The sequence below is a fragment of the Neodiprion virginianus genome, chromosome 5, assembly GCF_021901495.1.
Source record: "Neodiprion virginianus isolate iyNeoVirg1 chromosome 5, iyNeoVirg1.1, whole genome shotgun sequence".
Lineage (NCBI taxonomy): Eukaryota > Metazoa > Arthropoda > Insecta > Hymenoptera > Diprionidae > Neodiprion > Neodiprion virginianus.
The window spans coordinates 2,679,582-2,706,331 of NC_060881.1; the positions used below are offsets into that span (position 1 = coordinate 2,679,582).

The window sequence follows — 26,750 nt, forward strand, 5'->3', positions numbered from 1 at the left end:
GCCGATGAGAACTAACTAAAGGAAAAAGGTATCGCTTTGAATATAGTTCTAAAAACTGCTCGATCACTACCGCCAAAGGTTGATGTATATTTGCATGTGTTCATCATAAAACACAAATGTACGTGATTCGGATTCCGCAGAACCGACAAACATTACACAAACAGGTTTTACCTGAAGTGATCTGTTCTTCGGAGAGAATAAGACAAAATAAAAACGCCGTCGATTCAATTAATAGGTAAATTATTATTACGTTACGTCTTTTGTTTACGTGGTGTTACCAGTGTGACGTGGTCCCATATCAAGAAGTGAATTAATTACAGTCGAAGGGAACGAAATTACATGCGGCTGACTCAGATAGACGGATAAAAAAAAAACAAGGCATGCGAAAAAAGTTGAATCACGAATAATTGATATGAAATTATACGTTCCAAGCGGATAAAAAATATGGAATTAATGGCAGTAGCATAAGCGATCGCGGAATACGATGCGTACGTACAAAGGAAGGTAGAAGAAGGAAAGTCTACACATGGCATTATATGCGAGTGTGAAAATTTGAAATTCAAAATAACCGGCAATAACCGCACAACAAACGGTAAAACAGATTGAAACGTAATATGTTTATCTTGATCAACACGCGCGACAGCCAAAAAGTGAACGGACAGCAGTATTACTAATTTTTTAGTTAGGTAGGTGTATCAATTTATATTATTATACGTATCACGCAAGCAAAACCTTCAAGGTCGTTACCGCTGCCGAAATTACGGATCTCGTAACACGATTTGCGAAAATTTTTATCGACGCAATAACAATAATAATAATAATAATATAGGTATAAAATTTTAATCCAAGTTGATCAACTCGTTTGACGTGTTTTTTTTTTTTGGAATGATCAATATACGAGTATTTCTACGTACTTGCGTGTCAATTATACGATGTGAATGTTTGACATTTGTGCCGATTTTCGGAAACTTCGTAAAAGCCGTCATTGACTTCGTCACCCTTCTTGTGCAACGTATCTGTTATGTACTGAAAAGAGACGTTTTTATCATAATAGAACGAAGTCTCGATAAGATATACTAATGACCGCGGCTGATCGTCGAACGTGTATCATACATATGTATCAGAGTAGTTAGCACGTCAATGCTTAATACGAGATATTCCGTAAAAAGCCGCTTTGTTTTAAATCAATCTTTTCACGCCCCAAGTGATCGTGACTTTGATTGTGAAATGAGGTAATTTGAAGTTATATAATCGAGGGATTGGTGACATATTTAATTAATTTAACCCGAGCAACGACGCGGCTTACGTGTCTGTGTGTTAAAGAAATATTCAGTATAACATAACATCGTTAATCGTTTAACGTTCACCAGGAAATTCTACCTCATTGGTTTTCAAATCCGATCGCCAAGTGAATTTGAATATAATGACTGACCTAGCTTACGTTTGAGAACTAGGTGATAAAATTTTCGCTCGAGAAACTCTGTGAGTACGTGAAATATTATTGTTTTGTTCGATATGACAATCGTGATGCAATCTAAAGTCACATCGAACGTTATAATCGCGTGCGATACAAATTCGATAATATTGAACTATCTTATTTTTATATTTTAATAATTATAGTCTTAACTTACAAGTTTATTAGTTTATAGTCTAGTTGTACCAACAGGTAATAAATAAACTTTTATTTTACTTTATATACTTGTAAATTTTATATTCAAAATAAATGAACTAATAAACGAATGATTGATTCAGCTAGCGCCTGACGAATAGGCCGCGTGCACACTTGTATGTCTAGTTGTATTCGGTCAGGCGCTAACATTTTCATCAACTTTCCTAAATTTTATTAAATATAAATCTAATATCCTCGATTATAGTCGTTACGAAAACGATGTCTAGTAACTGTAGTTGCATTAAGAAAATTTGTTTTTATTTATTTTAACAAAGAATAAAAACTTTCGTTAAAGTATAATCGTGATAACAATAAAAAATATATAAACTTTGACTTACATTATAAATAGATATACAAAAGTATGTGTATAACAGTGCTATCATCTCTCAGGCTTACATTGACTAATACCTGCTTAACATACCTTGTACTGTACATGTGCAATTGAGATAATAAAAACTGCAAAAGTACACATTTTTTCATCAGTGCGATTGTTAGGACGGGTATGTGATATTGAACACATACCTGTGAGCACTAAATATATCTATATCGGTAATTCTATCAAGGTATATCTATATTTACAGATTAATGCTACGTTAAGTGATATAGTACTTGCTAACGATATGAATTTCAAGGTAACAGTTCAAGTTTTAACATTCGATTAATTAGCATCCCTAAGCAGTTGTATTCGTTCCATACTTTCGGAATTCAGACATCGATAGTGAAAATTCCGATGCAACGACCATGAGAAGAGTGGAATTGTCAGAAATTTGTATAAAAAAAGAAAAAGAAAGACGAAATACTGGAAACCAGTAGTTCTGGTTGGCATGCATTATATATATATATATATATATATATATATATTTTTATACAGCTGAACCTATTTGTATATGACTATATAACTAAACGCGTAATATCATACGATGCATTGCAAAATATTTAGTCAGTCTCACAAGCTTGGAAATAATCCTTTACGAAAGAATGTCAACGCGAGAAGGTAATAAAAAGAATGACATTCATCGCGTGTAGAAATGAGCGTAATCTATGCGTAAAAATCAGTTTTTTTTTGTCATGGGAAAATAGTAAGCTCAACTAGATGCGGAGGACCCGTCGATAGAAGCCACGGATGAAAGGGAAGGCGATGGAGGCGAACTGAGAGGCGGACAAGAGTGACGGTCGAATTGGCTTGCGATTGCAACTTTATTAACCCTCGGGGAAAAAGGTAGGAGGATTGGATTCGGTGGAGAAAGGTCAGAGCACCGAGGTGTCAAGGCTGGAGTAAAACGTGGAGAGTTAAATTGCATGGCTATATTCTTAAGTCTTTGGAGCTGACTGATCTGGCTGCAGTACAACTGTCCGTAATGCATCTGCTGATAGTGATTCTGGATATGTTGATTAATTCTGGCGAACTCGACGGCCGGCGAAAAATGTTGTTGTTGTTGACGATGATGATGTGGTGAAAATACATCACGCGTATAATGGTGTACTTCCGGCTGTACGAACGAGGGATACTGCTGCTGCTGCTGCTGGTGATGATGATGATGATGATTATGGTATTGCTGCCACGCTGTTGGTAAATGAAATGCATTAAAAACGTTCTATAACTGCGCGAAATAAGGGAAAAAATATGCGTAACTCAACCGTTAAAGATTATCGTGAATGTACTACACATTTACAAAATCAGTTTGCAAATTTACAAATTCTCGATACAGCGACGCGAATCGCTTTACGTACTTGTCTTAAATTTAAAATGAATATATACAGTGTACGAAGCGTTCCATACAGAAATTTTTGACAGTGATATAACGTCGAACTAACCACTCTGATTGTTTTCGACGGTGGTATGCCGGTTTTGCAGAATAAGATGACTCTGCGAATCAGGCGTCGCGACGCCGTCGTCCCCTGCGTTCTCCTTGTTCTCCTCCTCGTGGTCTATCCAAGGCCGATGAAGCGGGGGCTGAAAGGGCGCCGGTGTGGCAGAGCTCTTCCGGTTATTGTCGGAGTTCAATTGAAACTGAGGACTTATTCTATCGGCCAAGGAAGACGAGCTGCTGACGCCGCTGTCGTCGAAACTTCCGCTTTCGCTGGCGACCCGTTTTGCCCGCTGACGCTGATCCTCGTCGAAGACCTGGGGCAGCAGAGGGTTCGAAGCAGATTCCAAGGAGGACATGTTTTCCTCGTCGTCCTCTTCCCGTACTCCAGCGTGATGCGGGAGGTGATCCTCGTCAACTTCCGACGAATCGAAGCTCTGCATTTTTCTCTTGCAACGCGACTGACCCGTCTCACGGAATCCCTTGGCGAACGGGTTGTTATCGATTTTCAATTTCGTGATGTTCTCGTTCTGTGAAATTAACGGGTCAAAACAAGGCTCAGAAATTGTTTCACTAGTCGCGATAGAAATTAAGGGAAAACGATTTGACGTACACTTTCTAAGGGGTAAGTTACAGCTTGGACGATCCAATATGCGCCATGTTACCGTTTTATTGTTAATTTCAATGAAAAAATTCTTGAAGCTATGAATAATAAAGCCGTTTAAAAAATTGATACAACTCCAGCAATGTTTCTTATACCACGAATAAAGCGGCGTTCTTATACTACGCGTTGAATAGAAATTATAATGGAAAACAAAATCTTAGCTAAAGTGTGATTAGTTTTTACTCAGATTAATTTCAATTTTAATTTCATTTGCGTTTTACGCTATCATTTTTTTAAACGATTTTTTCTTCGCTTCTCCGACCTGCAGGCATTTACCTGGTATGCGGTAACCGCGATAAACTCCGTTTCCGGAAAACAGAAGGACGAGGCTGGCTGCGTGAAGAGCAATGTCAGCCTGGATACATCGTCACACCTAACAATCCAAACCGTAGGAATGTACTTGTGCATCGACGTCAGGACGACCTGAAAAAGAAGAAAAGAACATGTCGTTTAATTTTCAATAAATTACAACAGTCGTTTTATTCCTCTCACGTGCCTAATGAAAGAGAAAAATTGTCTTATTAAACAAAGTTTGCTTCTTTATTTCAATGTGCGATTGACCCGCTGCTTGTACTATCAACGAAAAACTTATTTACCAACGTAAATATTACAACAATAAAGGAAAACAAAAAGTAAGTAATAAATGAAGGTTGTGATAATTTATTATTCAATGTATAGAACGTAAGACTGGTTCATTTAAATATCAATTCTGGAAGATAAAGAAATTCTTTACATTGTTCCGCCTTATTATTCCGAACGGTTATTTGATTTGTAATGTCATAAAAAACCCTCCACACACGAGTACATCAATTACTGTCAGGTGATGTGATTTCTTCGTATCATAACATGTGACGATCAGACTCGGGCTCGTTAAGTAAAAGAGATTGGATCAGTGATATACCGTTAATTAACAGTGGTTTTCCCGAAAATCGATACGTCGAAATGACCCAAAATTTTAAAAATGATATATATTAATAATAATAGAACGAGAAAATTGAATAAAAAAAAAAGAAAAAAAGAAAAGATTCGCCGAAACGAACTTACAGGTACGTAAATTTCTATAACTGCAAGAATCTATCGCAAGTCGAACTTTTTATTGCACTGCAGCGGCTTCGCACGTACATTGCTCAAAGTGATTTTACGCGCGTTATTAAGAGAGGAGACGAGATACGCGGTAATCTCTGTGTTATCCCCATATATCTCAATTAAACTCTTGTGCTTCAGCCCGCCGCAATGCGTGCAAAGTTTGCAGAAAATTGAAATTAAAATCTCTCCTCCTGCCTCCGTGATCAACGAAGCTGCAGCTGCCGTTTGCCATTTAGGTTACATTTTTTCACCATATCTAATAATATAATATCAACGATATTACCTCGTCAATTTCTCGTTATAACTTAATTATTATATATTTATAATAATGACTATATACGTATATATCGATACAAGAACCGAGTAGAAATTTGCAATTCTCCTACAAACCCAATGAAAATAATTTGAAAACTAGTTTTAAGTAATTTTAGCGATGCAAAAAGGCCGGTCAATTTTTCATTTCTGACTTCCCGCAGGGATTTTATACGAGAATTATTGTTGCCTGTGAAAAATATTGGGTTTAATCGGGTCAACAACGCCTCTCACAATTATAACAATAATAACCCACTTCCACAGCCCTTCGTGCAGCTAACTGCTCCGCGTTATTAAAGAAATTATATACATATATGTGTGTGTGTGTGCGTGCTTTTGCAGTGAAGTTCTAATCGTGAAAAAACATTAATTTACAAGGAATAAAAACCGTAAAATTTAAACTTGGATTACCGTAATTTGTTTCCATACGCACACGTTAAAATGACAATATAGTAAAAGTTATAGAAGCGAAAGGAAACTAGATAAAAATATACAAGTCTTTAATTGGGGGGGGGGGGTATTCAATCAACCCCAATGCGGATATGTATATAACATTGTTTATTCCGGACTCGACCATAAAGTTAACTTTTTTGACCTCGAAAGCGGGACGAAAATGACAAATTTTTCTCTAAAACGCATTTTCCGAAAAGTCCGAATTTACAAATTAATATTGCGGCCAGAGTTGTGTCGGAAATAAAATCCTGTATGTAACGCGAACTGAGAAAAATTTCATTTGTTACGGTAACTAGAAAAATTGAGTAAAACAGGTATCGTTAAAAAAAAACTGTTCGAACATTGTTCGAATTACGAAAAACGAGGTGCGCGTAACCATTTTGCGCTATCATCGATCTTTTTTTGGTAATTGAAACGCAAAATCAGTTTCCGAGGTTCACTCTACTTTTTTAGTCAAACAAGCAGGCTTCAACGTCAATTTATCGTTGCGCGAGCATTAAATTTTCGCAACAGTTGCAAGAAAATACAGCAACAGCGATCGTAATGAGAATGAATAGTAACGGATATTAGACTTTGCGGTAACAGCAAGAAAACTAATTTTCATTTTTTTCACGTATGCGTGTTTCTTTATCCCGTTCTTTGCAAGCGTACTGTATACATAATAAACTATAATATTAAGAGGGTTGAAAATTATACTCCGCTGACCCTCTCAAGCCTCGTACACACACATACACGTACACATAAACACCTACAAGGAAAAAAAGTCGAACATACATCGTAAGCATCTATCCGTTAAAATCGCGCCTACCGCAGTCGAAAGCCGAGGAGATCACATTCGCCGCTGCTTATGTTTCTGCCTAAAGAAGCTGCATCGAGACGTGCGTACGTACAAAAAAAACCCAAAAAAAGAAAAAGAAAGTAGAAGAAAGTAAGCGAGTAAGTGCGTATAGAACACGCACACACAAGCACGTATAACGCATAATAAGGGGGCCGTTTATCTAAGACGCTAGTGTTTAGACAGCTTCTTGTCTAGGTGCTTGGGCTGCGGTCTCGGATTACGGTGGAAACACCAAGTCCGACATGCCCGAGAAATGCATGGGAGGTCTACTTCTTCGCATTCTTATAACGCTTCGCGTGTATAAATATATGTGTGTGTGTGCGTGTGTGTGTATATATCGTACACATACGTGGATATCCTTGGTGCAGAAACCAGGCATCGCATGCGCGGAAGAGCACGTGTCTCGTGAAAGGACGATGGTAAAAAGGCACACGCATCGCAAGAGAAAAAAAAAACAAATTTACGATTTTGTATATTTTTTTTTTTTTTTTTTTTTTCATCATTTCAAACTCCGAGTCGAAAATATTGTTCGAATCGACGACGAAAAAAAAAAAAAAAAGATGCCGTCTCAAATTTTCAGCTTTTGATAATTATTAATATTTAGAGGTATGCCTCGTCGCGATTTTCTACAATACTTCCCCAAATTTAAGTAACGTGGGGAATAGCGTTTTTTTTTTTTTTTTTTTTCTTTCAACCATTGAATTTTATAACACGTAAACGCATTGGCGTACCGATATGACCCGTAGAACGTAATTTTTCGAAGGGAATTGAACGACTCGCTACAAACAAGTAGGAAAAAAAATAAAAAACGGTCTCTTATCATTTTACGTAAAATATCTACTATTTCAAAATGTCGTTTTAAGATCCTTTCTCGACCCTTGACGATAAATAACTTTTTCGAAATAACAGATTTATCGTAAAATGACGGGATATTTTTTTTTTATTTTGTAGATCGTCGTTCGATTCCCTATAAAAAAAAAAAAAAAATACGTTCTTCGTACAATCTAACGTATAATATACCTACGTATAATAATTAATATGTAAAAAATCACGTGATCCACCGACTTATGATAAATCCTACCTTGCATCTTACAGCGTTAAAAGCTGTACGATTATACATAGATCGGTAAATGAATCCTGAATCGATAAACAAACTAATGCAGTATACGCATATAATTATCATCGAAATTAATTGAAGCGCGGATCGTTAAGCTTTGAGTCCGGTTTTAGTACGGCTCGTCATAATGCGAAGACGGCACGTGGTGTACGACTATAGACACGTATATTCCGAAGAGGAATGAATCGAGGTTTGCCGCGTTGATTCGAAAATTAGAAATCAACTTTTGGGCCTTGCCCGAGCGGATCCCCAAGAAGATGGGCCAGTCGGAGCACCGAGATCGTTAGGGTCTTATCTGTTCGGCAGCGGGTCTAACGGTAGCTAGCCGACTAATGCTTGTGCGTTCGTCGTAACAGATAATAACGCGACAAGACCGGCAAGGTTGGGCCTTTGGTGGAGGGTCAGTCCACAGAAAGCAGGCAGGGCCCACCTAGAAGTAAAGAAAATCATCCTATCGCGACAAATGTAGCTTTTCACTCACAGCGTGTGCGGTAAAGAGGCGCCTCTCGAATCATCCTAATCGTCATCCCCCCTTCCCTTCCCCCTCCCCCCCCTCCATTTTTATTGAACGTACAGGTAATACTTGCGCAGCCCGATCTGCAGCTTTGTACGCGGCGGCTTTTATCACAACGATTAGAAAGGTTTTTTTCTAGTCTACGATAAATTCGAAGAGTTAACCGAACACGCGCTCTCTTTTGGCTTCCAGTTTTTACCCCGCATACTCCCCCCCCCCCCCCCCCCCCCCCCAACCCAAGTGACGGTAAATCGAATTTAGGAAGGTTGATATGGCTTTATGGTAGGAGGCGGTATCAAAGGCACAGCCGCCATAAGCCGCGTACCGAAATTCCCATCGAACGTGAAAGGGAACGAGAATTTTTTTCTCTCCGTCTGTCGGATCTTAATTTTATTCCATGTAAAACTTAGACCCCTCGAAAGCCCGAAGCTCTGCAGTCCGTGTAAAAAGTCAACGTATAATTCGCAAGTAGATTTGCAATTGTTGCAAGTAAAAATGCGATAAAGACGAGAAAAAAAACAAAGAAAAACAAACACCGACGTTGCAAAATTTTTTACAACTTATGCTTCACTTCCGCTGACATGCCAATGATGAATTTGTACGAGTTTCCTGTCGATTATAGATCAGTCGGTTACTCGAGTTTTTATCAATAAAAAACATACCGATTTATAAACAAACGAATTAAACTTTCACATAACTGTAACCGTTGCGAAAATTTAACGCTCGCGTAACGATAAATTGACGCTAAAGCCTCGTTTGACTAAAAAAAAGTAGAGTAAGCCGAACAAAATGATTTTGCGTTTCAATAACCAAAAAAGGATCGACGATGGCGCAAAATGGTTACGCGCACCTCGTTTTTCCTAATTCCAACAGTTTTTTTTTTTTTTTTTAACGATACCTGCTCTGCTCAATTTTTCCAGTCAACGTAACAAATGAAATTTTTCTCAATATAGAACAGGACTGTGAAAAATATATGTACGTCGGACAACGTTAACAAAGAAAGAAAAAAGGAAGAAAAAAAAAAAATACTCACGTTGCTGTGATGATCGACGGCGTTGTTGGTTAACTTGAGTTTATTGAAACTGACTGGGTGCTGCATCCAGTGGGAACCGGTCGCCGGGCTGTCCGGATGAAGGTAAACCCTGCGATTAACGTGTGGCTGAGGTTCAGCTGGTCCAGCGGTCGTCCATCCCCTGCCGGAGTTTACCGATCCGCCATTTACTCCGCCCCCGCCGAGGTACTTGTGACGGCGTCGGGACGCCGGCGTTACTTCCAAAAGAAGACAGTAACGTCCGCGTCGTTCAAGGCCCTCGATTTGAAGCTGAAGAGACGGAAACATCCGGCTGGAAGGTTGAATTGGAAAACGTTTTCATTCAATTCGGACGTTAATGTTGATTGGACAAAACAAAAATAATAATAATAATAAGAATAATAATGATGATGATGATGATGATGATGATGATGATAATAATATAATTCCGAAAGGGGTTGCGACGCAGAAGAGCGGCTTGAAGAACAGCGAGAACTGACTAGTAATAAGAACTAATTATAGAAACTGAAATGCCCGACCGATTATGTAAGTTCTTCTTCCAAGTTGGAAGAAGCGAGTGATCGGAGATAAGCGGAAGGCCTTGGTGTATTGGAATGAAAAGAGGAAGCTACGATTAGAAGTTCCTCGAAAAATTTTACGACTAAGTATTCTTCGGGCATAAATCATCAGGGACAAATGTCTTTGTCGTTGTAATCGTCGGATCGATCGCCTTCTCTGTTACCTACCACCTTACATACGTGTAACTGTCGTACGTTTAATACCAGGGAGAAGCGAGATTTCATCGTAAAACTCGATACTCATGGATGACAATCAGTCCGGTTTTAGGCGCTATCGGTGGTAGCCGGAACTCAAAGTCCGAACTAATGTACTATAATGCTAATTGCTCGGTGGTAATTGCTAATTCCCGCGCCTCCGACGAGCCGGAAGACGAGGCGTGAGATTTAATGGGTTTGTGTGAGTGCGGCTAAACACGCCTCGAAACGTCTGTCAAGATGGATTCTAGTGTTGAACATAAGTGAATAAATAAATAAACAGGAATAGAGTCAGGGTGGGGAGCGGAGGAAAGACAAAAGAAAACATGACGTTCGGGTGCCGGTGATAATGATCTTTAACGATATTTAGAAACTTCCACCGATGGTAAATCGATGAACAAAATCTTCTTGCCGTTATTCTGTACGGCTAAAAATTGCAATCGGTAACTCATACTCGCCGAAACTCATCCTAGAGCGATAATTAAATCGCAGGTGTGTCGGCACCGCGGCCATCTTGATATTCAAACGACGATGTTTCACGTTGGCCTGTTCAACATTTTCCCAATCTATTACTAATAGCTTTTACAATTTTAAGCTTATAAAGTTATCGAGCCGACGGATATAAGCCCCTAGGAATTTCCTTGTAGAAAAATTCACGCCAATCGTTATTCTAACCACGTAATTAGTCATCGTCATCGTTGAAAACGCCGCATGCTGCCACACAATGCGTATGTATGTATACAATATAACCATCAGCGTTATCAAAAACCTGCAAAGTGGTTCCTGTTAACGTCGTTCGTTCTCACCGGAAATACCAGTACAGATTAAAAGATTTTACCCGAGTTGTTTTCGCCCCCCCCCCCCCCCCCCCGCCCCGCACTTTCCGCCCCGCGCCGCCGCCTCCCTGACAAAGTACGATAAATAACCGCGTACATAACGCATGTCGTTTCCGCAGTGATTTTTCTTTATCTTACACTCAGAGATATATATATATATACTTTTATACATACTGTACGTAACATGCGTAGCATCCGCTTCTCCAACTTGCGGTATTACAACAAAATTTACTTTTCTCTCTATCCGTTCCAAAATCTCGCGTGTAGAAAAAATTATTTTCCACATCCGTCGTGTGCTGTAATAAGTTTTTTCGTTTTTTTTTTTTCCCCCTTTGGTTATTCACGTACAATTATTCCTACTTTTAGAGAGAAGAATTTTCAAACCACTGCAACTTGAGTGCCGAGTGCAGCGATTATTCCTTCGATATTATCGCAGGATTAGCAATAATGGGTATGGGAAAAGATCGGGCTCCGTGTAAACGGTACACAACAGTTATGCATAGGTATAAGCGGACACACTTCGGAAACATTTGCAGGACTTGTCCGAAAGTCAAGCTCCTACGAAAATTCCGCACCGTTAAAAAGAGTCACAAATCCCTGCCATGCTTTTAGTTCTGCTGGCTGGGGTAGGTGAAAGGTAGTTTTTGGTATTTGCTCGCGTAATTACCGTTCATCCCTCCCGCCTATTTCGAGCTGATGACGTAAGTTTTGTGCTTGGAATCGGGTATACCTCACCGATTCGAAAACCTTGTTACAACCTTTACAACATCGTATGTTACAAGATTTTCAGTCAATTTTTCTTCCATCAAATCTAGTCACGCGATCGTTGTCGAGCCTTTTTATTTTTCGTTCGACGGTGAAAAAAATTTTCAAACAAAAAAAACGCAACATTCTATCGATGAGAGTGAAGATTTTTGACTTCGGCTCGATGTCGGACGAGGTACGGAAAAAGAAGTCTTATCGCAACGCGTATGGATCATCTCGTTTATATTTTCTTGATCACTCCGCGCGTGCCAGATTCCGCGTCTGTTCCTGCGTCGCGACCACGCCTGCAGGAAGTATATATATATATATATATATATATACGTATGTACTATGTGTTTAAGGCATCGTCTGCCACGCGATAGGAACCGGTGATAATTGTTGTATTATGGTATCTGCTTCGGTCGTGCTGCTGCTGCTGCTGCTGCCGCTTCTGCAACTTCGCCTTTTATCTGCACCGTAAGACACGCCTTCAAGAGTTTGGTGTATACCTATATATATATATATATATATATATATATATATATATATATATATATATATATATACCATGCAGGAAGCATGCGGGGTTAAGGTTGAGATAGGAATACAACCACACATATATACCTAGGATAAAAAAGAAGACAAAAGAAAGTGAAAACCGTTTCAAGCCATACGTATATATGGCACATATCTCGGATTCCTGAAATTTTTGCGTCTTCGGTTTTTTCACCTCTCTGAAAAAAAACTTCCTCCTCAAAAAATTTGGAATTATATATATATATATATATTTGAAAATATTATTTGAAATATCGAGGAAAAATAAAGATCAGAGAAGAAGAAGAAGAAGAACAAATCGAGGTTGAATGTCAGTCTGAATTTTTTTACGATAAATTTTCTAGATTTCAACGTCAATTACATACGTAATAACACGATATGTTTTTCAAGTGAGAAACTTGAAAACCGCCCTTAAAAGCTTCCCCTGCGATTCTTCGGTTAGAAGAAAAAAACGTCCCGGCAGGATGAGCTAAAATTTTCGGATTCGTTGAAACATTGAAAAAAAAGTGTGTTATTAGACGGAAGACAAAAAAAAAAAAAAAAAAAAAAACGTAAAAATGACAAATTAAATGTCGATATTACAAAAACGCATTTGAATATAACAAATAACACAAGAACATAACGGTGAACCTGGTGGGATATTTGTATGTAGTTAAATTCTTCCAACAGTGTGATAAAGCTATCAATTACAACAATTGAGCTACTGTGACCGAAGCGTGTAGGGAATCAGGATTTTGGCGTCTCGTCGCCTGGCGTCGAGTGGCGTCAGTCAGGGTGTAAAACTGACGTCTGCCGACGGCGCCACGTTAAGAGAGAACAATCGTGTTGCAGACTTGCAGACTTGCAGGCCTGCGAACCTGCAAGCTTGTTGCAGACCGGCACATTTGCACAGACATTACACGGATGTATTGTTTTTTTTTTTTTTTCAGGGTACCGTTCCAAAAATTTGTGACTAATGCTTTTAACATATATATATATATATATATATATTTATATGTTAAAAGCATTAGTCACAAATTAGTCACAAATTAACATATATATGTTATTTACATATATATGTTAAAAGCATTAGTCACAAATTTTTGGAACGGTACCCTGAAAAAAAAAAAAAAACAATACATCCGTGTAATGTCTGTAATTTTATTTTTTGTCGTATCGTTGTCCGATCAATAGTTCAATCAACACCAAACTGCGCTAAACAATTCCAAAGTTGTCTGTTCTCGTCTTTTATCCGAAGGATCTAATCCTCTCGCGATGAAATTTGGACAAAATTTTTTGTTACCGAAATAGGAATATAGCATAAACAATAATGTCCCTGTTTAGTTTTCAGTACCGATTTTCATGAACAATGATTAATCGGACAACGATACGAAAATAACAAACTAATATATGCACAAGTCCGTAATAGTTGTACACGTAAAAATTAAATATAAAAAATATTACAATAATTATTGTAACGATCTCTAAATATTTTCCTAACTCTTCCAGGTTTTGCGACAATTTTAATTTTTTTTTTTCTACAGTATTTGTCACAGATTTTTCGAGTGGCAACTTGGGGAAAAAAAAAGAAACAAATTTTTAAACGAACCACCCTGGCACGTATCTATATGTAGACACATAGATATGTACAGACGCGTCGGGTTTTCGGGCCCAATTTTCACCGAGGCGACAACCGTAATTCGGACTTTTCCACGCGGTTGTGTCAAGTCGTATTTACGCGTCTGTGCGTGTATATATAGAAAAGCATAGACAAGGCTTAAGCATCTTTGACGCCCTCTTGACGGCGCCTGCACTTTAAGCCGACCTCTCCCTCCTCACCCTGCTGCAACGCCGACTTTTTCAACCCCCTAAACTGGGACTCACTGTTGTGCAAACGGTATTTTCGAAAGCGCAATTTTCATTCCATGTTTATTTTGTTTGTAAATTTTACGGACACAAAGTCCTTTTATACATATATGAATTCAAAAATGCAAACAGCATGGCTCGACTAGCTAATTATAAATGTATAACGATAATGCATGATGAGAGCTTTATAATACTTTAGGATTAATTTCAGAGTTTTCTCATTCAAACGATTAAAAACTGTCTATAAAGTGCTGTCTATAATTGTAATATTAATGCAGTTGCTTTCATTTCTGAGCAACGTATATTTTAAGGGGGGGGGGGGGGGGGGGGGGGGGCAGCGAAACTCACAGAAAAGGAGTGAAAAAAAATTAACTAAAAAAAACAAACCGCACGCAATGGACGTGAAAAATAAGTGAAAAAAATAAATAAAAAAGACAGAAAGGTAAGCGAGAAACATTTTAAGAGTATGACGTTATTGCGAATGATTCTCGAGTAATTCGTTTGCGTCCCTCGGAGTACTGATCAGTTTCAATTGGCCTGCAGCATGCGACTTTGCTGCATAGCCTGTGTACCGACACAAAGCTAGAACCTAACCTAGAAAAAAATTGGCATGTGGCAAACATGTGGTACTTAAGGTTTGGCTAGGAGGTATACACCTATTCGGTATTGTATCGAGGTGTTGCAAAAATTTTCTCCCGAAGCAAACTAAACTCTAGATTCCGAAAAGTCGAGTCTTTGACGTCAGTCACGCCACCTATGGCCAAAAGACATTTATTTTAATTTTTATTTGTACGGTTTATACCTAATCTGTTTATGTAAAATATGATCGAACGATTCGAATTATCGTAATGATTTTTAACGGAAGAGTTTGTTTCTTTTAAACTTGTTTTGGCAGACAATATTGTTCTAACCTGAATGCAAAATAGTTAGGCCAAGGTTCGCTAGACAAGTTAGACAAATAATACCTAGTTAGACACATAACCCGTTTGTCTTTTTTTTTCTGTTTACTATATCCATGTTATTGTGCGAAATCTTTCTCTAAATTATCATTTAATTGTATCCTGTAGCAAGACACGCGTGAACTACAAGCGCGTACGAGCGGTTGTCAAATTATCTCAACCGCTTCGCAAAATTAATTAATTTATCTTTTCTTCCACGACTGTACTCCGCCTCCCTCGACTTCCGTGATTCTGTTGAATTTGCAGCGTTACAATCAACGTACCGGACCTTGTTTTTAACGTAGGCGATGAAAAGAACATGCGGAACATTATTGTCAGCTATCTCTGGCAACTTGTATAATTTCTCCGAAGTCACTCGATATTTGTATCTTACGTGGGCGATGGAAATATGTTAAGCTCGATGGATATTCATGTGTTATACATCTGTAATAATAAGATTGAAATGTTTTTGAATATTTACCCTAGAACGATAACGGCGGGTGAAAAAACGGCCCAAGCGGATTTAAATTTCCCGCCACGAGAGAATTGCTTAAATACGTTTTGCAATCCGAGATACATCAATTTTTGACTTGAGGAAAAAGTTTTTCGGCCCACGTGATTCTTTGTTAAAAAATGAAGAAAATCAGAGAGATGGAATTTAAAAAATTGCAACGTTTCTTCACCACCTCGTTTCCGAAACAGGCGAAAGAAAAATAATAACGTTACCGTTCTAGGGTTGAAATGTCGAAAATCGTCGCTGCGCTGCATCCAGCTACGCAGCGTGCAAAGATTAAAAAGAATCAGGAATCGTTTTCGGTACATCTTCTTTACAAACAGACTGAATAATGAAAGTAGACAAAAAAAAAAACAAAAACCAAACATAAACAGCAAGGCCCAAATTCCTTGAGGAAAAACCTTTTCACCCGTCTCTTAGATAGTAACGTAGAAAGAAGCACAGGTATATAAACGTAACCCTGCAACGGAACGGACCAAGGAAGAACTGGATAATAGCAGGGTCGGCACAAACGGCGGTTGTAATTAGTTCCGGGACTGGGCTGAGTGCATTTTGGGTACGTATAAATTGTCCAAAGTGCATAGCTAGGTATTCTTGCAGAGCAGTCGCGCGTCTTATAAATTGAAATTCGAAAGTAGAAGAACCGGATTTTAGGTTGCGGGATGAGAGTTTGAACCAAAATGAGTAGAGATAAAAAAAAAATCAAAAAATTTGGGACCGCTAAATTAAAAGCGAAAGGCTTGACACTGCTTCAACATGTTATTGTACGTATGCAACAACAACAACAACAACCACCACAATTCGATGACACGAAGTGAGTTGCGTGATATGCACGGACGGAAGGAGTAACGAAGGAGGATCTCACCTCGGGCCCAAAACTCCCGGGCCCCCGGGCAGCTTATCTGACCCGAGATCTCCGGGGTCCGCGAAGATATCTGCGGCGCGTTTCCCGACTTTCTAAATCAGCGTAGCCAGCCAAGTTCCGATCGGTTTGGGTCCGGTTGGGGATATTTTAGGGGGGGGGGGGGGGGGGGGGGGGGAGACGCTGAAGGGACGCGGCGACGCGACGCCAACAGAAGTGCGTTTTACAAGCGTGTAGACAAGCTAGGCGGCTCTATCTTCATGTGTTCTAAGCTCGTGTGACGCATAGACATCGCATTGGCGATCGGTATCGAGTAAATTATATACTCGATAGATCAACAAGATCGTATCGAGGATTTTTCACAAACTTGCAAGTATACTCGGTCAAAACCAGGACCCAAGATGAAAAAAAAATATATATATACCAGCAATTCCATTAATATTTTTGATTTTTGATTTGATCCAAGCATCGTTCACAATGTAGTACCAAATGAAAAAAAAAAATTGAGAATTCCAAATTAAATGTTGAAATTTTTTTAAATTACGTCTTATTGACTAACAGATAACAAATAAAAGTGAACCTGCCGGGGCATTACGTTTAGTTAAATTTTTCTACCGCTGTAATACACGACGATTTTAATTATTATACCTCAGGTTGAAAAAAGTGTAAATCACCTGAAAATAGCTTCACTTGTTTCCTTCGACTTCGGGGGGGGGGGGGGGGGGGCTAAGTATCTTAAACCGAGAAAGCGAAAGATCGATTGGATGGGTGGTGGGTGGTTAATGGTACAGCGTAATTTTGGTATGCGGGGGATCTCAGCTGGTCATCGGCGAGGCATGCGACTCGTTTGGCCGCGCAAAGAGGAGGGAAGATGAGGAGGCCTGGCGGCCCTAAGTCGTCGGTCCTAAGACAAAGAAGAAGTAGTCTCAGAGGCGCCGGTCGGCGACTGTCTGTCGACTGTCCGTCGGTTTTGCCTACCCCCGGTCGGGGTGGTGGCCCGGCTCCCGATGGCAGCAATGCAACCACCACCGCCACCCTGCGTATTCTCTCTCTCTCTCTCTCTCTCTCTCTCTCTCTCTTGGCCATACACGCTGCACGCATTATAGGTTATATGCCCACAATATCTGGGCCTTGAGACGACCCCCCACCAGGCGAACGCGCGTGAGACCCAAACTCTCGATGATCCCGCCCAATGTTTTACTTCCCCCGATACCTTTTTTTTTTTTTTTTTTTAATTCATTTCGATCTATATTTTCTTGATCTTCTTCTCCTTTTCTTTTTGTTTGTTTGTTTGTTTGTTTTTTGTTTTTTTTCTCGTTTTCACATGTATCTATCCCGCTTCTCGATTTATATCTCCGATCCCCTCGGCGCTATTGTTAAAGGTACGCGATATTGTTACAAAGGGTGAAATCACCAGTTTTACAACCCTTTCTAATTATCTATAAGTAGTAGTCGTCGTAGATAAAAGATACTTGAGGAGTTTTCATTCCTGCGTCAATCGGTATTATCGTTAAAACAGTCATGCTTCGGACTTTTAAAACCTCAAACACGCATTTCCATTAAAGCAACCTTGGTGAAATTTTCTACTACCATACTTACGAATTTTTACGGACATTGAAACATTTCGCATTAGTTCTTACAAATTTGTAAATATGGATAGTTTTTTCGTGAAAAATTGTTAGTTTTCGTAGTATCTTGTAGATTTTTTTTTTTTTTTTATTCACAAAAATACTAATTTTCATGATAACCTACAAGTTTTTATGTAAAACTACAGATATTTACAATTTTATACGAAAACAATTTTTTTTTTTTTTTTTAGCACGAAATTGTACGAAATTACGTCAATTTCCCTAATAACTCGTAGAAAATTGTAAAAAATCATTTTCACCAGGGTTTTTTCCTCATAATTTAATTTCCAGACTGTTTTTTATTCGCTTCGTAATCTCACGCTCCTAATAATTTTTTATCCTGTAACCCCTGGTTCGTTACAATATATATATATATACACAATCAATTTCAGCTAGATTGGAAGATTAGAAGTGTCGTGATAAACGAACTTTGGTTTTGCAGAATAAAAAAAAAACAAAAACTAAACAACAAATAGTCAATAAATTATTGTGGATGCTTCGACTTCAATTGTTCACTAGACGGTCGAATTTTCGTACGTAAGAATGATAATGCGAATAAAAAAAATAAAAAAAAAAAGTATTCGCGCGTACCGGACAAATATATGTCCGCACGAACGAAGGTAGGTAGGTGATGGAAAAAAAACCGCGTACAAAAAAAAACTAAAAGAAAATAAGAATAAAACAAGCGTGCGCGTGCGATCATCGTTATCTCTGCATAGTGTCTATACGTATATCCACGTGGAGCCAGGAGGGCAATTAACGTGTTTCACCAAATTTTCGCGGTTGGTAAATGTCAAAGGGACCGCGCGGCGCGGCGGGGTTCAAGTCTGGCAAAGAGCGACGTGACTGCAGTCATCCCGGTAAGCAACAACAGCACCAGCAGCAGCACTAAATATACATAGGTATGTATATATATATATAAAGGGCCGAGTCAGCCATGCGTGTGCCGGTCCCAAAGCGCGATCTCGGAGGTCCCGAAGGTCCCGAACAGGAGGCGCCTGCGTCTCGCCGTCGAGACGCGCCGCGTCGTCGTGGCCGTCCTGGAAGCGTCGGTCTGGCAGCTGAAGAGCCGCTGGATGTCGGGGTGTATTCTTTTAATTTTAAACAGCCGATGGCAGCCCGACTCCCTTCCCATGCACACCGAGTGAGTGAGAAATCCGCGCACTTATAGCCGCGTGAATGGTTACGTCGAATGGAGGAAAAGGTCCGGGTATCGGGACTCGGTGTTGGTAACGAGGTCAGCTCGGCTTAGGTCAGCTGAGGCTGTTGTGCCTTGGTTTCGTTGGATTATTCACGAGTTTCACACTGATCCCTGGCGTCCCTGGGACGTAAATTAGGAAACCAAGATCTTGGCGGTGAGGGAGGATGAAAGAGTGAAAAAAGAAAGGAACATCATCGGTTGACGGCACGATTGCGCTGGAAAGAGTTTAACCTGGTACATTTTACTCATAGTCTTTCACTCACCGGCCCAATTTCGTGATTATCATCTCCGTTGTTTCCGCGTGAAACTGTTGCCAAAGTTTGGCATTTTGAAGCGATACCGATACGTTGCCGGGTAGCGTTGGTCCGGCGCCAGGAGTCGGTGGTAAAAGCCATCCGTTGTTGGTCAGTTCCTCTGTAAATAAGAAAGGAAAACGGAAAGGTATTAGTTACGAATTAATAAAAGCACTTTAAACACTGACTATAGTGCAGTGAATGAAAAAGACGACGTCTCTTTTCCGGACAGACAAAAATAACATACATAAATAAAAAATGTATATTGGGAGAAACTTTGAAAATCGTGAGAGAAAATGCTGGTGGAATACAGTGGAATGAATAGAAAGGTGGCAGGGTTCCATTTTCAAATTTTATTCCAAGCGTGTAATATCCATTCCGAACCTGAAGTACACACCGCGGACATTATTATACACAACAAGAAAACTGGCGAAGACACAGCGTGGTTCCGGATTATCCGCGCATCTCAATGGACAATGTATTATGTGTGTGTGCGTACGTGTATATACGTATACATGTCATAACAAAACATCATGGATCTAGGTATATAATGTTCGCCTGGAAAGAGCGCAAGTGCGGTGAAATTGACACGGGTGAAGGGAGAGCTGGAGAAGAAAAGTGTCTTGTCCTTCCGGTCTGGCGAACGAGTGCGTATTATGGGTATTTATAATAAGAGGAGATAGGACAAGTGGTGGTTCCATGGTGGTGGTGGTGGTTGGGGGCTGACGGCGTCCTCTGGAAGAGGCGGAAGAAGAAGAAGAAGAAATCCTCGGCGTCGCTGCCCCGACTCATTGTACTCACGGCTAAGAAGGAGATAACGATTACACGGATGACCAGACCGCGGTGTACTTTGATCTGCCAAAAACGGCGTCTCAGGATACAACGGCCCTTGCGAAATGAATAGTAAAAACTGTACCAATCATCCATTGGCGGTCTAACAAAACGCCCGCGTAAGAGAGAAAGAAACGCAAGGTGATCGACAAATTGAATTGATATCAAGAGCAAAAGTGGACATGAAGCCGGACGAAGAAGTGCGTTAATTATTATCATCATCGTCGTCATCCCCCCCTTGTTTTTATGGGGGCACTTTACGGATGAACCTACTCGTTAGGACCTTAACCCATTTTCTATAATATGCACAAGGAATTGGATCAAAAAAAAGTGTAAAACGTTCGTACACTTGGAGACAATGAATCTGAGACGGCTAATTTTTTACACTAGACAATTACGTTGGCAACACTGAGAAACCTACAGCGCCACGGTCGGCCGAGCGCGAAACAAACTCAATCACAATAAACGTAACATGACCCATGACCGTCGAATCTAACCTTAGAGTACCGCGAAGATAATGACTTGTTGGATTGGCACGTTAATTCTAAGGATAGATTCGACGGTCGTGGGTTATGTTACGTTTATTGAGATTGAGTTTGTTTCGCGGTCGGCCGATTATGGCGCTGCAGGTTTCTCAGTGTTGCCAACGTAACTGTCTAGTGTAAAAAATTATCCGCCTCAGATTCATTGGACCCAAGTGTACCTACAATACGAATTTGCGTTTCAACATCTGTCTGTAAAAATCCTGGTGGTTAATGGTCCGAGAGAGAGAGACATTAACGATGGATTTGGAAGTGTCGGAAGATGTATTCGGAGAAGGAGAACGAACACGACCCACCGAGGTCGTCGTGTCTAATGAACTTATAATTCGCGGCCTCTGTTCCAAGTGCTTCCTTCCCCTCATCCCTTGTGACGTAACGTTTATTAGAGACGCACACACGCGAGGAAGAAACGCTTATAAGAGAATCCCACCTTTTGGACTGATGGTTTCAACGCGACGGAAGGCAGGCAGGCAGCTCAAGAAAACAAACAAACCATTAAAACGGAATTACCCCCTTAGATAAAGACGACTGAATGGTCGCGACGAACGGTCATGGAAAATGGGACTTTCAGTCCCCGGGGTCACCGATGAGCTCCTCCTACTCTTCCTTCGATCCCTCGTCTGGGGGCTCCACGGATACATTGAAAAAAGAGACCCACAATTATTTCGTATAAAGACGCGGCCAAGTGTTACGCGAAATGTAGGAGATAAATGGAATCTAGGTAACGATGACTGTATAAACGAGGAGCGGAAAGCGGGCGGTGAACGTTGTAGTCTCATTCACAACGAACAAACGACATTCGTCATCAGTGATTGACCAGAAATGTGTTAAAATCTGTTACATAATCGATTACCAGCTACAGACAGAGTTAATTACTCTTCATTCATAAGTAGGACTGTACATATACGTATATTATGGTGGTCACCCGAAAAATTTGTGACAAATACTGAAAAAAAAAAGCTATCGCAAAACCTGGAGGAGGTAGGAAAATATTTAGAGATCGCTACCAATTGTCGTAATATTTTTTATTTCATTTTTATACGTACACCTTACGGACTTGTGCATTTTTTTTTTTTTTATTCTTCAGTACTTGTCACAAATTTTTTCACCGGCACATTAAAAATGTCAAAAAAACGAACCACCCTGATATATAAAGAGAACAAGACCCTCGGTAAGACCGTTTCGTTTATCCTGCATTGTACAGTGAATCAGAGAAGATTAACGATGATTACATACCGCGGTTCAATATGAATATTATTATCCTGTCGCAAAGTATAAGGGAGCTGCTTGTTTTGTCCCACCAATTTTCTCCAATTTGTTAGTTTTTTTTTTTTTCTCTCTTTTTCTCCCCCTTTCTCTCTCTCTCTCTCTCTTTTATCTCTTCACCAAATTTCATCGACAGTAGCCCCCGCTTACAACCACCCTGGAACATCATCGTAAGTGTGCTGTCATCTCGCAACTAGCGAGGGCCACCATTACGGAACGAACAAAAACAAAGAAAAATTAAGGTAAATAAGGGGGAGGGGGGCTAGAAAAAAAAGAAAAAAAAAGAGAAAGAAAACTACCGTCCCGTGTTCCCGAAGCGTTTTCATCGTCCCTAAGGGGGTCGGGTCTGCGGTATGGCGACAAAACCCACCTACCCAACCTCCCCCGGCGGGGGCCAGACTAAAACCCGATGATGCAGGACTTCTTCCGGGATTTTGACTACACCCAGCCTCTCTCTCTCTCTCTCTCTCTCTCTCTGCTTGCCCGCGCTGTACACACATTACGGGCCCTGCACCTATACTTATTATACACAGATAGAGTTTGACACGAAGTAACATCTGCCCACCGTCTCTCTCTCTCTTTCTCTCTCTCTCTCTCTGTCCCGTCTCTCCGAGACCACACTACCGGTCGAACTATTATCGCGTTGTTAGTTTTTATTCCTAATGGCATAAAGATGTTTGTCTTTTGTGTTTGACTTGGGTTAAGACAAAAAAAAAAAATAAAATGGAAAAAAAGGTGACCGTTGCGGGTAATAGTCTCTTTCACCCCGCCCCCCCCCCCCCCCCTCGCGCCGCCCTTTGCGTCCCACGTAAGGGGCGTCTTTGAGAATATGATGGGAAAAGGTGCGCGCGAGAGGAGATTTGAACAGCCGAATACCAGTGTTGTGCAGCTTCGATTGATCGTTTTACCAAATGATCGATTAATCGTCATGGTTTCGATTCTGGTGCCGATTGATCTGCAGAATTATTACGAGGCAACTTCGATTAATCGAAGAAACGGTGAATATAAACTGTCGATTGGTCGATCGATTGAAAAAAGAAAACGATTAATCCGAAATCGTTGATTAATCGAAGAAATCGATTAATCCAACAGCAATGGCCGATAGTTTGTACGCTAAGCCGTCGGTAATACAGTGATCAGCACGAATTATGTACGGCATTCCGACCCGTGAATTATTATACCTTTGAACGTAAGAAAACACCGTAAACTATTCGAAATACGGTCGGACCTCTCTGTAAGTCCTCCCACCACCCCCATGTGGAAGATTTTTTTTTTTTTTAGGAAATGAGGTACCCCCACTTTGTCCTCTTCGTCGGCCGCACCATTCGATTTCCGTCTCTCTCTTTCTTGGCGCCGCTACCTCTCAATAGGACCCTGCCAGATTCGAGTGGAGGGATGCTGAGAGCGAGAAACCGAAGAAGCGGGCTTATTGAGAGGTCGGACTACTGTACACGCACATGTAAAAAATTGGTCAAGGGAACTGCGAACGTATTCCGGATTTGCGACGGTGCTGACACGGTAGACGTAATTATGTCGGATCCTTAATCACGCCGAGGCAATTTTAAATTCGATGACATTATAGGCGACGTATGCAGATGGTTGAGTTACCGACATTTGTCCCACATTACCGATCGGATTATTACGAAGGCGTTCTAATTGCGAGCGTTCTTATTGAGAGGTCGAACTGGATGGATGTAAATGTCATTTCAAACCGAAGCGACCTACGTACGACCCTCGCCATCGGCAATTTTGTTTACTCTTTCGTTTTTTAACAAAGAATTAATGAAATAAATTTAAATATAATCGATTAGGGATACTCGCTCGAAAAATTGGTTTCTGTATTTTTCGAAGCGGTAAAAATCGAATCCGTGGTACGAAAAATCTAAAACTCGGTGAGAGATGACTTTTTTTTTTTTTTTTATACACACTACACCACGATTGAAAAATAGATAAAACAGCCGATCATGAGGGTCAATTTGTGGAGTGTCTCAAATTACCTGTAATAAGTGCCGGCGTACTTGGAATGGGTGATCCAATTAGCCGAGCGCAACACGCACTTGAGACACATTTCGAATCATCGAATGTGAAAGTAGACGAGTTTTCTTCGACAAGCGTATTCGAAAACTGAAAACTTCGCTGCTCAAGTAACTCAGTGAGCTACTGAGAGTTTATTTACCGTCAACAAAGGTACATTTGGATATGGTGAAATAGTCGTTTTCTTATTACTATGAAATTTGACTTCAGCCAAATACGATTTGTTAACTATTGACAAAATTCTATCGATCGTTACAACTTGGCTCGACTAAAATTTGATAATAATAACGAAGCATCGATTTTACCATATCCAAATACATAACTACGTCAAAGGTAAATAAACTATTTCATCAATGGCAAGCGTCTACTGCTATTCTAAAACGTAAGAAATTGTTATCAACGAACCTGCGGGATGATGATGATGATGATGATGGTGTGTCATATTGTGCTGCCGGTAAAGCATTTGATGATGCATCTGAAGTTGGGTATGAAGTACACTGGCCGGTGGGAACCTGGCCAGTTCCAACTGCGGTATGCGGCTCATTTCAAATAAAGTCTCTTATCACCACCGTGTTTCCTTGATTTTTTCTATGTGATTCTGTTTTTTTTTTTTTTTTTTTTTTTTTTTTTGCAACCACTCAAATGCAGACAATCGTTACGCGCACGTGTTGAAAAAACACACGTAAAAACCGATATCGAATGATTTTTTCAATGTATCGAAGCACACGAACATAAGAAAAAAATAACATCGAAATACATCGGCTTGTACACAACAAAAAAAAAAAATCCAGCCCGAACAATTGTGAAATTATTTACGAGCCGTTTTTTTTTTTTCCAAACACCGTTCGATCTTCTTATTTTTACGACGACGAAGATACTTTACGAGGGGCAAACTTGTGTTCGAAATTTGTACGGAACTTGTTCCACCATCCAGCGCAACAGTTGGCGCTCGACTGAAATTTCGTTTCATTCACGTAGCAGTGGCCGCGTATCCTCGAACTTGGCACCCCCGCAACTCGGCTTGCTGATTGGCCGAAATTAGCCACGCCCAGTTTTCTCATTGGCCCGAAGCTTAGACCTGAGTCATAAATGAGGGAAAACTTTTATGCTGTATCTATGGACGATCTCTCGACTTGTGCATTACGGCGACGCTCGCTGCTAGATATATCTATATATATATATATATGTGTATATATATATACATATGTACGTATGTATGTATATATATATATATATACGTATACGAGGTATAATAACGAGGCGCGAGTATAATTACTTTACACCTAGATACGATAAATTTATACCGTCGCACCTGCATCGCGCTGTAAGTTTTCGTGAATTCGTTTAATGGGCAGGAATTTTTGCCTCAAAAATCATACACGATTCGATTATATACTTAAGTACGAAGCGTTCGAAGTACGAAGGCAATCTTGACCGTTACTCGGAAAACTACTGATTTTTTTTTGATAAACGTACTCAGGCACACACACACACGCACGCGAAACATGTAACAATTTAATTAACGAATCGATGAATGTAAGTATTCGAAATACGTGCGTTGTGACGAGTGAAGCAAACGACACGTTTCTTATTTTTTTTTTTTAGTATAATAAAATATATGGCCAAATATACTGTGTACTGAAACACTTTGATTTCGCTCAAAATGTGAGGTCTGTAGGTTACGTAGAATGGGCTGCCAATATCGCATTTTGTGACAAGAATCATGAAAATTCTACTTCTGTGCCGTTTTTACACGAGGATTTGTTTCTTTTTTTTTTTTTTTTTTTTCCATTGCCGTTAGAAAATTTATTTTGGGTCTTGGAAAAGTGTCGAACGATGAAAATCGGAACGTTTGCGACACGTTTCGAAGAGCTGATAAAATATTCAGGATTCTGATATCGTACTATAAGTAAGATGTGGAAGAGAGTAAAGATAAAAGTGGAAGAAAAAAAAAGAAGAAAAATAGAAGAAAATGGACAAATGGGGTTGTAGGGGAGGATATCTCTAAGAATTAACATATATATGCCTGTAACAACGTGCTCGGCATGTATTTATGGCACTTTAAACTGAAACTCTCGCAATATTGTCGCGAAAAGTCAACGTACAACAATTAAACTCCATATTTCCTTCGAACATTTAACGCAGCTTTATTGCCGGCCGTATATCAGAGAAAATTGCGGTTATAGGCTTCGTAACTGTACATTGATAAAGATCAGTCGAGTTTAGTAACGTTGAATTTCTGGTTAAATAAACGAACGATAGATACGTCTTTGCTTATTGGGCTTCTTATCGCGGCGACGATCTTACGAGAGAGATTGTTTTTTTTACTTGTTTTTTTGGACAACTCATTGGAAAAGAAAAACACCGGAGTGCAATTAAGTTGATGTTACAGTGCTA

At 39.9% G+C, this 26,750-nt stretch overlaps 1 protein-coding gene and 1 long non-coding RNA gene across 2 annotated transcripts; one reads left to right on the top strand and one right to left on the bottom strand.

The window, feature by feature from the left end:
• Positions 1–165: 165 nt before the first annotated feature.
• On the top strand, positions 166–4,546 carry LOC124304299 (uncharacterized). The gene is made up of 5 exons (XR_006908144.1): positions 166–686; positions 2,750–2,888; positions 2,986–3,239; positions 3,525–4,102; positions 4,410–4,546. It is a non-coding gene; the product is annotated as an uncharacterized LOC124304299 (long non-coding RNA).
• On the bottom strand, positions 2,755–24,925 carry LOC124304293 (T-box transcription factor TBX20-like). The gene is made up of 6 exons (XM_046762294.1): positions 24,759–24,925; positions 19,651–19,801; positions 9,495–9,804; positions 4,418–4,564; positions 3,485–4,007; positions 2,755–3,233 (listed from the first exon to the last, which is right to left on the bottom strand). The coding sequence occupies exons 1-6, from the start codon at positions 24,895–24,897 to the stop codon at positions 2,755–2,757; spliced, it is 1,749 nt and encodes a 582-aa protein (XP_046618250.1). The 5' UTR covers positions 24,898–24,925.
• Between the last annotated feature and the right edge of the window lie 1,825 nt (positions 24,926–26,750).